This window comes from Hypanus sabinus, chromosome 17 (assembly GCF_030144855.1).
Source record: "Hypanus sabinus isolate sHypSab1 chromosome 17, sHypSab1.hap1, whole genome shotgun sequence".
Taxonomy (NCBI): Eukaryota; Metazoa; Chordata; class Chondrichthyes; order Myliobatiformes; family Dasyatidae; genus Hypanus; species Hypanus sabinus.
The window spans coordinates 52,681,261-52,694,096 of NC_082722.1; the positions used below are offsets into that span (position 1 = coordinate 52,681,261).

General features: G+C 42.8%; 1 protein-coding gene across 5 annotated transcripts in view; it reads right to left on the reverse strand.

Annotated features, from left to right (window-relative positions):
• The window catches only part of piezo1 (piezo-type mechanosensitive ion channel component 1), a 273,692-nt gene that overhangs the window by 157,502 nt on the left and 103,354 nt on the right, over positions 1-12,836 (reverse strand). For all 5 annotated transcript variants that reach the window (XM_059993071.1, XM_059993069.1, XM_059993072.1 and 2 more), the window contains exon 3: positions 5,644-5,763. In XM_059993071.1, coding sequence (XP_059849054.1) covers positions 5,644-5,763 — 120 coding nt within the window. The remainder of the gene's footprint in view (positions 1-5,643; positions 5,764-12,836) is intronic.

The window sequence follows — 12,836 nt, forward strand, 5'->3', positions numbered from 1 at the left end:
CAGCTGTTCTACTGAGAGGCTGTGTCCTCAAAAGAAATCCTCATACCTGATCTGACATTTGAATGCAGAGCAGACTTGATGGGCCGAGTGGCCTAATTTGTTCCTATGTCTTATTGTCTTATGTCTGGCAGAAAGATCTCAATGGCAACAACGTGAAAAACTTTTATATTAATTGCAAAGTAAGACTTCTTCACGAACTGCTGTGGGAATGCATCCTTCCAGCAGAGAGTGTTGATCAAATGTTTCCTCTGACAAACAACTCAGACTGTGCTACACACTGCAGTTTCAGCCTAGCTCAGGCTCTGAAGTGAGGCTGAGCATGTGACACCCTGATCCTAAGGTGTACGAGCTTCAACTCTGCCCAGCCAACACACAGGGACATCAGCTGAGTGTGTGCTCATACATGGACCTGGTAGGGCAGGAGCTCAGTAAATTCAACGTAACAGAAATCAAATGATATCACTGATGTATTATGTTAGAAAGACATTATAAAGCAAATCAGGTTAATTTAATGTTTCACAGTGCATCCTTGTGTAGAACTGTTACATGGACATGTTAGAAGAAAAATAGGAAATAGCATTTGAAAGTCATTACTAATGTAAAGTCACTTAAAAATTTAACATAATCAGTAACTTATTAGTATTCTTGCCAATGTATCCACTTCTCTAAGTAATAATTCATTGCTGAAATTTTGTTTAAAGGCTGATAGGCTCCTTCCAGCTTTTTAAAACAATCTTTTAGGAGGTGTTGCATGATAGTTTAGCAAGATATTTGTCCACAGAAGACATACCAATTGACATACAAGTTTGCACATAGCAAGGATCTTCAAGACCAAACAAGCAGTAATACATTTTATTATTCCTCTCTCTGATGTGGTCTGACTGGAACAGCATCACTGTGAACACAATGGAACCGCGTCACCGTCGACCCAATGCAACGGCGCCACCGTCAACCCAATGCAACCATGTCACCTTCAACCCAACGCAACGGCGTCACCGTGGAACCAATGCAACGGCGCCACCGTCAACCCAATGCAACCGTGTCACCGTCTACCCAATCCAACAGCGTCACCGTAGACCCAATACAACCATGTTACCTTCAACCCAACGCAACGGCGTCACCGTGGAACCAATGCAACGGCGTCACCATCGACCCAATGCAACCGTGTCACCATCTACCCAATCCAACAGCGTCACCGTAGACCCAATGCAACCGTGTCACCGTAGACCCAATGCAACAGCGTCACCGTAGACCCAATGCAACCGTGTCACCGTAGACCCAATGCAACAGCGTCACCGTGGACCCAATGCAACCGTGTCACCGTCGACCCAATCCAACAGCGTCACCGTCGACCCAATGCAACCGTGTCACCGTAGACCCAATGCAACAGCGTCACCGTAGACCCAATGCAACCGTGTCACCGTCGACCCAATCCAACAGCGTCACCGTCGACCCAATCCAACAGCGTCACCGTAGACCCAATGCAACAGTGTCACCGTCGACCCAATCCAACAGCGTCACCGTGGACCCAATCCAACAGCGTCACCGTGGACCCAATGCAACAGCGTCACCGTCAACCCAATGCAACAGCGTCACCGTGGACTGACTGCAACTGAGATGGTCCAGTGACCATTTCAACCTCCCCGCCGGAGACCTGACAACACGGGATACCAGATGGAACCCCAGTATTGCGTCCCAGGATGGGTGGATCAATCAGGTCATGGGTACACTGTCCACTCTAATGGACCCAGAGTACCATCATATGGGCCGCCCCATGGTCCAAATCCCCGACCTCGTAGCGGCTGTGCCATTGTGAATGACTCAGTTGTGGCTGAGTCAGCATCCTTACAACCTCCTGTCTCAGCACAAAAAGCGGAACTATTTGCCTTGACGAGAGCCTGTATATCGGCCAAGGATAAAGTGGCCAATATTTTCACCTACTCCCATTACGCTTTTGGAGTGGCTCATGACTTCAGCCAACTGTGGGCCGATCGGGGATTCCTCACTTCCACAGGGGCCCCTATCCAGAATGCCTCATACGTACACAACCTCCTCAGTGCTATCCTCCTCCCAAAACAATTGGCTGTTATAAAGTGCTCAGCACATCCCTCCGACTCCTCTACAGTCACCCAAGGTAACAATCGGGCAGCCAAATTAGTGGTGCTAACTGCCATTTATATAGTCTCCATGGTAGAGAAATTGGCCTTGGCCTGCAGGCCGATCACAACGACGAAGGGTATTCCAGACATGGACACTGTACAACAACATCAGGGGGACGCCCGATTCAGAAAACTAATCTGGAAGACGCATGGGTGTTTGCACTCTGCGTTTGAGGACCTCTGGCTCGCTCCAGTTGGCCAAGTTTGTATACCTGATGCTTTGTTACCAATGCTTATTGATTGCCTGCATACTGATACGCACCTTGGCAAGGAGGGAATGAGTAATATTTTATTACGCACCTGTTGGCACCCTAGATTGGAAGAGGCGACACAAGAAAAAATACGATCATGTCTGATATGCCAACAAGCAAACTCTGGAAAAGGAGTAAAATGTGCCCCAGGAAAACCCCCTTGCCAAGTGGTCCTTTTGAATGTATTCAGCTTGATTTTATCGAACTACGGCATGTACACTGTTATAAGTATTATTGTTTAGCGATTGTAGGTGTGTTTAGTAGATGGATTGAAGCCTTTCTGACCACCGATAATAAAGCTTCCACGGTAGTAAGGTTGTTACTTACAGAGATTCGAGCCACCCAGACAGATAAGTTCGGACAATGGTCCTCATTTTGTGGGAAAAATAAATAAAGAGCTACGCGAGGTGCTGCACATTGAACAGCAACTCCACTGTGCCTATCACCCGAAGGAGTAGTGGAATGGGCTAACGGCACCCTGAAAAATAAGCTGGCTAAGTTAATGTCCGAAACCGGACTGAACTGACAAAAGGTTCTTCCGTTAGCTTTGTATCATATCAGGATTACTCCCCATTCCATTACTGGAGTATCAGCAGCTGAAATTATTTATGGATGTCCCGGAAGGACCCCATGGGATACTAATACCCCTTAAAATTATGGGGGAGGAATTGCAAATGTATTTCAGGTAGGTAACATCCTCTCTAAAGTTTCTTCATTCTCAGGTGCAGGAAAAACCAGAGGCTGAGAGGCCAGATTTGAAAATTGGAGATTCGGTACAGATAAGGGATAGGGAGTGCCCAAACTTTGAACCCAGTGGAAGGGACCTTTTCAGATCCTTCTCCAAACACCGACAGCAGTAAAAGTACAAGGTCACAACCGTTGGATTCACTTGAGCGATTGTAAGCGATGGTCACCGGACGAAAAGTGATTGTTATTGGACTTGGACTCATTATGTTTGTACTCACATATACTTTGGAAAGTACTCTCTTTCGCGAAATGCATATGCGATTATATGCTACCCCTTAGCTCAATCTGTGGAGGCACTATTTGTGGCTAACCCATCTGAAAGGAATTGGGAGGATTTAGTGGAAGAGGATAGGTCAGGCAGAGAGCGTAAAGATGATAAGGGAAGGTTTACAGGAGCGACTATGGGACCGTGTGTGGAAAGTCTGAACAGTCTGATTGCCGAATAAAAAGAGGGAAGTTTTCATGTACCTGTACTCGAGAAAGGTGTTTCCCCACTCAAAGGGAGTCAGCACGTATGTGGTCATTGTAATCGGACCTATGTTTGTACAGGGACAATGTCACCAGCTTTCACCCCAATATAGCGCTCTGAAAATACCTGGTATCAGAATATATTTTCTGACAGTTCTACATGCTATCGGACAAAGAGCAGATACGTGTTCCTCTTTAATGGAACCTACACGACAGCTGCCAACGTTCTGCCTCCACTATTTGCAGTTGGAACGATCAACCCTCTCACCATTCCTTGCCCGCAGGAAGCTCACGTTCGATGACTGGTGGCTCGATCCATCAGTAAAGAATTTTGTGCAGATTATAAGGACCCGACCACTCTGGGATCAGTGGTAGGCTCAGCACCTTCTTCCTCGGGAGATCTGCAGGGTCCATAGCTGCCAGGAATTGAAACTACCTCATCTGTGGGCTGATGGAATTGGGGAACAGCACAATGGAGGGCCTGGAGGCAATCAACCAAGAAATGGCTGAACTTCGGCTTTACAATCTGCAGACCGTATGCTGCGGACTACCAGTTAGCCCAGCAGGAGAATTGTGTGCCATAGTTGGGGATAAGTGCATCACTCATGTCAGGGACGAGCCCTATAAAGTCTCTCACACAATTCTAGAAAGTCAGAAGCAGCTGGGTAGTTTTAGGCAAGGGTCAGCAGGAGGAGGAGAAGGGTGACTCAGCCGGTTGCTAGGGGGATCATGGGGCTCTTATCTCCTGTATGGGTTAGTCATTCTTGCCGTGATTATCATTGTGTGTTGTGTACTGTTGGCCTGTTTAAACACTTGCTGCCAGGCTTTCACCACCAAATTAGCAGCACCGTTTTCAGCCCCAATTTAATTGTGTTATCATGAAATGATTAAAGGAGGGAATGAGATGGTAAAGGGGCTAGTTCATTCTGCTGACATGTAAAAATTAGATGGCAAGCCATGTACGCACCAATGGCTTTTGCACCTGCAGGATGTGGTAATCTAAAATTATACTCTGTCTACAAATATGCGGCACTGAAGGTTGGAAAATGAGAAACCATCTCATGGCACACGTTGTCCAGGAGGTCTGAATTTTTGCTTTTTAAGGTGAACAAGTGGACTGTGCTTCAAAATACCACTGTTGTCGGGCATGTGATTATTGGGGGTAGCTAAAAAAGTGTTTCCTGCATATGTGACAAAAATGACAAAAAAACTCGGGATCTCTGGGCTTTGGAGACAGACCTCCAGTACGGGCCCCTGTGAGTGCCTTAGGAGAGTTCTCTTTCTCTCTAGTATGCAAGAGAGACCCAATGCAACAGCGTCACCATGGACCGACTGCAACAGCATCACCGTGGGCCCAATGCAACAGCGTCACCGTGTTCCAATTGTAACAGTGTCACTGATGTAAAGATCAGTTAGCAACAGAAACTTTGTACTCTCCTGCATTAAACAGCTGAAACTAATTAACAGACAGGCTTATTGAGATGAATGTTTTAAAGATAAATATCTAGAGCTGCTTAAACAAGATAAAGGATTATAATAATCTAAAAGTTAGAGATTCTGATACTAGTTTTGGCTTTAAATGGTAAAAGTACCATTGATTATTAAGAATAATCAACATAACACAAGTAAATAAATAAATCATGAAGTCTCAAAAACTAAAATGTTTAAGCAATGGGAAGTTGTTTTCTGGCCTTTGGTAAAGTCAGTAAGCCCTTCTCCGATTCTGACTGTGGGTATGACACGGACTGTAACTGAATGAACGAAGGCGTCTCCTTCCAAGCAGATCAAGCTCTCCCCATCTCCCTCAGCTAATCACAAGGAGGCTTCCCTTGTGATTCCATCTGCTTCCCCATTCATGCCCACTTCCTGCTCTTATAGAAAAGGGAAATTAATTCTAATTTTCCAAAACAGATGTTTTATCACCTTAAAAGAAAAAAATGGAAGCATTGCTATAATATTGCCCGAATCATAACACATTTAACAGAGGAGAATAGAAATGTATATTTAGTTGTACTCACAGTTGTAGCCCAACAGATTCTCATCTTTCAAGACATATAGGGTGATCTGAAAACCTCCATGTGCACATAGGAAAAGAATGCTGGTCCCCAGCAGTGCCTTGAGCAGACGACCAGTGTGGCCTAAACAAACAAATACAATCATAAACAAAGAATTATTTTATAAGTAGTACTTACACTAATCCCTGCCTCAAGCTTAGGCAAACAAACCAGGACCGATCCAGTATGTGCAATGCACTCAAGGAAGGTCACCCCAAGCCAGAGAAAGGTTGTTTTTAAGGTAATTATTCAGAACCATTACCAGCTACATAGGACACACACAAAATGCTGGTGGAACACAGCAGGCCAGGCAGCATCTATAGGGAGAAGCACTGTCAACATACCGGGCCGAGACCCTTCGTCAGGACTAACTGAAAGGAAAGATACTAAGAGATTTGAAAGTAGTGGGGGGAGGGGGGAATGCGAAATGATAGAAGACCGGAGGGGGTGGGATGAAGCTAAGAGCTGGAAAGGTGATTGGCAAAAGGGATACAGAGCTGGAGAAGGGAAAGGATCATGGGACGGGAGGCCTCGGGAGAAAGGAAGGCCGGGAGCACCAGAGGGAGATGGAGAACAGGCAGAGTGATGGGCGGAGAGAGAGAAAAAAAACAACTATGTCAGGGATGGTGTAAGAAGGGGAGGGGGGGCATTAACGGAAGTTAGAGAAGTCAATGTTCATGCCATCAGGTTGGAGGCTACCCAGCCGGTATATAAGATGTTGTTCCTCCAACCTGTGTGTGGCTTCATCTTGACAGTAGAGGAGGCCATGGATAGACATATCAGAATGGGAATGGGATGTGGAATTAAAATGTGTGACCACTGGGAGATCCTGCTTTCTCTGGCGAACCGAGCGTAGGTGTTCAGCGAAACGGTCTCCCAGTCTGCGTCGGGTCTCACCATTATATAAAAGGCCACACCGAGAGCATCAGACGCAGTATACCACACCAGCCAACTCACAGGTGAAGTGTCGCCGCACCTGGAAGGACTGTCTGGGGCCCTGAATGGTGGTGAGGGAGGACGTGTAAGGGCAGGTGTAGCACTTGTTCCGCTTACAAGGATAAGTGCCAGGAGGGAGATTGGTGTGAAGAAATGGGGGGGGGGGTAGCGAGTGGACAAGGGAGTCGCGTAGGGAGCGATCCCTGCAGAAAGCAGAAATAGGTGGGGAGGGAAAGATGTGCTTGGTAGTGGGATCCCGTTGGAGGTGACGGAAGTTACGGAGAATTATACGTTGGACCTGGAGGCTGGTGGGGTGGTAGGTGAGGACAAGGGGAACCCTATCCTGAGTGGGGTGGCGGGCGGATGGGGTGAGGGCAGATGTGTGGGAAATGGGAGAGATACGTTTGAGAGCAGAGTTGATGGTGGAAGAAGGGAAGCCCCTTTGTTTAAAAAAGGAAGACATCTCCTTCGTCCTGGAATGAAAAGCCTCATCCCAAGAGCATATGCGGCAGAGACAGAGGAATTGTGAGAAGGGGATAGCATTTTTGCAAGAGACAGGGTGGGAAGAGGAATAGTCCAGGTAGCTGTGAGAGTCTGTAGGCTTATTGTAGATATCAGTAGATAAGCCGTCTATAGTACATTGTTACAGCTACATAGGCCTACTTTGGAGACAACACCACACCTGGAACATGATTCTGCCATTGTTTTGCCTTCTGGTTGGAGCAAGAGTGAAGGATAGAGACTAGATCACAGTTCACAGAAGAAGATCTAATGGATAAGATTGGCTTTCAGCCAAATATTGCTGGGAGGAGCACAAGAAAGGAGATGTTGTAACTTTACTGTGGGGGTCCACAAGTGACCAACCTGAAAGGAAAGCTTTGGACCTAACAGGAAGATCTCTACCATATTCAGACTAAAGCCAGGCTGATGATTACCAAGAAAGCCTCAACAGTTCCCTCACCCTGACCCTTGTGAGCATCACACTGAAGAGTTACTGACATAGCTGAATCCACTTTACATAGATTTATGAAATTGCCACTTCCTCCAGGAAGCTGTCGCAAGCCTGGAGGCCACCCACGTGGTTCCAATCCGTGGTTCAAATCCAAAAAGTTGAGTTGCTGTTTTTTATAAACTACTTACTGAATCTTGCAGGCAATTAGGATAAAAGTCAGTATAAACATTTATAATGGAATGCAGTTTCTCTAGTCACAGGGATATATAGTAACTATCTACTTACAAGCATTTCATTCACTCAGGGCCATTAATCTTTCCACTTCCTTTCTCGGAGGGCACATGCTCACAGACTTCCATCACAACCTAATGTCAATTGTTGCACAAGGCAACATTAACATCTATATGATGTATGATCAACAATGCAAAAAGCATTCAAAGCATGCAATGTAATCTGTGCCCAATCTCACTCAATTCATTTAGTCGTTACCTAGTTCTCAGTTTGTTACTTGATTGACAGCCACCCGGATGATTTACCACTCTCCTCAGCACCACTGCTTGAGAAGGATGGGCTAGTACAACAGATAATAGGAATGAAGTGAGCATGATGTCTCTGAATTTTCAGAAGGTATTTTTAAAAATCTCGCACAGGAAATGGATCAGCAAAGCTAGAGCTAACGGAATTGGGGTTAATATACTGAATATGGTTTAAAAAACCACTTAATGAGCAGGAAGCAGAGAGTGAGATTATGAGGGCAAAGCAGCATGTAAAAAAGATGTAATATGGCAGAGCAAGTCATAAGGTGCTTTTTGATGCACAAAGCTGAAAAGCAAAATTTAACCAAAAGTTGGTTAAATTTCATTAAATTTCAAAGATCAAAGTAAAAGTATTATCAAAGTAATATATGCGTCACCATATACAACACTGAGATTCATTTTCTTGCAGGCATACTCAATGAATCCAGTAACTATAATAGAATTAGTGAAAGACCACACCAACTGGGTGGACAACCAGTGTGCAGAAGACAACAAACTGTGCAAATACAAAAAGAAAGAAACAATAATAATAAATAAATTAGTAATAAATATTGAGGATATGAAATGAGGAGTACTTGAAAGTGAGTCCATAGGTTGTGATAACATTTCGGTGATGGGGCAACTGAGATTGAGTGAAGTTCAGAATTGGAATCAGGTTTAATATCATTGGCTTATGTCATAAAATTTGTTGTTATGCAGCAGCAGCATTTTGCAATAATAATAAAATCTGTAAATTCCAGTAAGAATATACATGTATATCTTAACAAGTTGAATTAAATAAGAGATACAAAAAAGAGGGAAAAAATGACAAAGTAATGAGGTAGTGTTTAATGTCCATTCAGAAATCTCAAGGCAGAGAGGAAGAAGCTGTTCCTGAAGCTATGCCCTCTTTTCATTGTTACTGTCAGGAAGGAGGTACAGAAGCCTGAAGGCACACACTCAGCGATTCAGAAACAGCTTCTTCCCCTCTGCCATCCGCTTCCTCAATGGACACTACACCTATGAATACTACATCACTTTTTAAAATATATATATATATATATATAATTTCTGTTTTGCACTATTTTAAATTAAATTATTTAATATACATAGATATTTACTGCAATTGATTTAAGCAACAACACACACAAAATGCTGGTAGAACACAGCAGGCCAGGCAGCATCTATAGGGAGAAGCGCTGTCAATGTTTCGGGCCGAGACCCTTCGTCAGGACTTGGCCCAAAATGTCGACAGTGCTTCTCCCTATAGATGCTGCCTGGCCTGCTGTGTTCCACCAGCATTTTGTGTGTGTTGTTTGATTTTCCACCATCTGCAGATTTCCTCGTGTTTGCAATTGATTTACTTGTTTTTCTTTCTCCATTATTACATATTGCTGCTGCTGCTAAATTAGCAAACTTCACAACATATCCCAATGAAATTAAACCAGTTTCTGATTCTGAATCGCTGAGTGTGTGCCTTCAGGCTCCTGTACCTCCGCCCTGATGGTAGCAACGAGAAGTTATCCCTTTTGGTTTAAGGGCCTGATGGTTGAAGGTTACTGATCCTGAAGCTGGTGGCGTGAGTCCTGAGGGTCCTGCTCTTTCTTCCTGATGGCAGTTGTTAACTTGTTAAATCATCTGATAGACCTGACATGCAAAGCAACAAAGTTGTACCAGTATAGCAAGCCATTTGGAAGGCAAACTTTCTGTCAGCAGCTAAAAATTGGTTTGAATACAGGAGAAAGGCAGTCCTGTTGCATCTTATTTCACTGTTTCAAAACTGCATTTAGAACTGAGATGAAGAGAAATTTCTTCCACTCCTAAGGTGGTGAACCTTCATAATTATCTTGCTCAGAGTTAGAGAGCTGAGCTCATTCAAAATACAGAATAAAAGTACATGAGTATTAAAAGAATTAACTGATATGTGAAAACATTAAAAATAGTGCTGAGGTGACAGACAACCATAGTCTGAACAAACAGTAAAGCTGATGGTCTGTTCCTGCTTATACGCCTTGTATTCTTACACTGCATAGAGGGTTGCCAGCTGCATCTTTGCACCGGTCAGCATCAAGCAGCTGAGGAGGGATGGGGCCCAGTTGTGCACCTATCATGTTGGATAACGTTGATGCATTGACACTGCGCATGTTGTCCAGCCCTCAAGCGGAAGGTGAAAAAATAAAAATAGCAATCGGAGTTTCTGTAATTTAGACCTAGAGTCAGCCATATAATAGAACTGACTCAAGCACAATTTGCTTACCACTAATAACAATGTTAGCAAAGTTGATATCTTCATCAAACTGAATAGGAAAATAAAGGCAAAGTGTAATTATAGTCATGGTGTTTCCTGAATAATGGAGTTCAAGAAGTTGTGGTAGAGAGAAGCATCAAGCAATGAGGAGCAGGGTTGTGATGATATAGTTAGTGTATTATACAGCCATGTCATGGTTTAGACTTTCAAACAGATTTCAATATCTACATTCTTACATATTTGCGAGGCATAATGCAGTTTTCAAACAATATAATAATTTTAAGGTTTCAGAATGATAACTTGACATCTTAGATCTGACAACACTGGCTTAGAGTTACTAGGTGCCCCAGCAGAGCTCTGTAATGTAGTAACTGTGCAGATCAGTATTTATGCAGTAATACGTTAACTGCTGATGTTAGATACAGTATAATCAGACTAATGGAGATGTTAAAAGGATGTTAAAAATGTACTTGCAGTTTTGATATGCTGCTAGGTTTGACACTTCCTTCAGTACCCCTTCCTTAAACCACCACTGTACTTGTTCTGTCAGGCTGCCCTTTGGACACCCACACTCAGGTGAGCCGGTAACCTCTTACAGACCATTACTAGGAACTTTCACACAGCATCATCTTCTGCCGCAGATTCAGACTTATCACAACTAACCTGTTGCTTTAGATCTTGTATCCAAGCCCATCATAAACACTGACAAATGCTTCTCCATATCATCCCCTTGTCTTCAGCTTTGTACCTTCAAGATCGGCAACTCTAATCCCTTTTCTAGCTAATGTCGCATTCTTCACTTTCCATAAACTGCAGCCCACTTACTGCCAGTTTCCTATCCTGTTCTGCTTAGCCCTGGTCTATTCTGCCCATACTGACTTCCAACCGGTTTTATCCTTTCATTGTAAACATTTACATTCACAAACATAAGTTCACACATTTACACAGCAGAGCTAATGTGTTTCATTGCATAGTATAAGATCCCATTAGTGTACACAACAGCAATGGGAACTGTTTTACAATGAGACTCACATCACTTCATGAAACAAAAACAGGAACCACTGGGAAAATCTCTATAATTTAAAGCAGCATCTATACAGAGAAACAGATTATGTTCAGGATCCACAGATGCTGTCTGACCTGCTGAAATTTGTCATCATTTTGTTTCAGATATCCAAAATTTGCAATTTTTAAAAATTTCCTTTTCAGAAAATGTGCCCTCAGGAAATTCAAGAGAAAAGAACTAGAAGTAGGGGGAAAATCTAAAGAGATGACAAAACTTCCCATGATGGTTTAAAAATATTAATTTTATGTGCAAAGTACGTTAAAGTCTTGTGAACATCCAAGATCTTGTGGCCTTCAAAGCCTACAAACACTTCACTGAAATCGATATGCAGGAGCAACAGTTCAAAGTAATTCACTTTATTTCGATAATTTTCCATAAGAAAACATTTTGTAAAGCATATTTGTAGGTCTCACTACTGAGATCCTGTGCATTAAGTATTATTCGGAAACATCTTCTGGGAGTTTATTACTGAATAACATTTCAAACTGGCAACAACCCTTGTTGTATGAAACATTCAAGGAGGAGTTTATTTGAGAGTTCTTGTTCAAATGTGTTGGTAACATTGGCAAGGCCAGACCTCTTGCCAGTAATTTTAGGACCAAAATTTTACGTCATCCACACTAGCAAGATTTAAGTGTTTTCTATTTGCTGCAGATATATCACGTGAAATTAGTTTTGGCCAAAATGCCCTCTACCTCATGTCACAATGTGAGGGTATTTTCAATTCATGAGAGCATGATTAAATGTAAAGCAAATTAGTGGTTACAACTTGTTTGATTTGGACCATTAGAGCTAATCCTGTGGCAGCTCCGAGCATTTACACTGCTACAGCTGTTTTTATATGGGATTTGTGATGAACTAATAACTCTGAACAGATCCTAGCAACCACTCAGAGCCTACAATAAATGTATTGATTTGCCATGTCTAATTACTAAAATCATTCTTTTACCCTGTATCCAGTTACCTTAATTGACAAACTTGAAAATAATGACTAATGTCTGCCTTCAAGATGTGTAGACATACTTAGCAACCATCTCATTCTGTTTTATAGAAACAAAACAAGAGAAAATCTATGTTTATTATGAGGGATAAAGGTTGTCAGTATCAATCATTATATGATCTCATACAGACACTATTTTGGGTCTCTTACATTGCAACTAATGGCATCGAATGCAACACACTTCCTACAGTCTCTTGAGAGATCTTTAATCTCAAAGTTTTTTGATTCAGAAACAGGAAAACAATTATAAAGGATGAAATAAAAATAACAACTTTCAATTCTAAACCCCTTTCTTACAGTTTGATATAACTAACATTTAACATCACTTTATCAAACAAAGAACTTTTGAACTTGCATTCCTGAATGGCAGTAATACTTAGAATGAACACATTTCATACATGGATTACCGGAAATTGTAAACTGCAAATAACACAAAACGC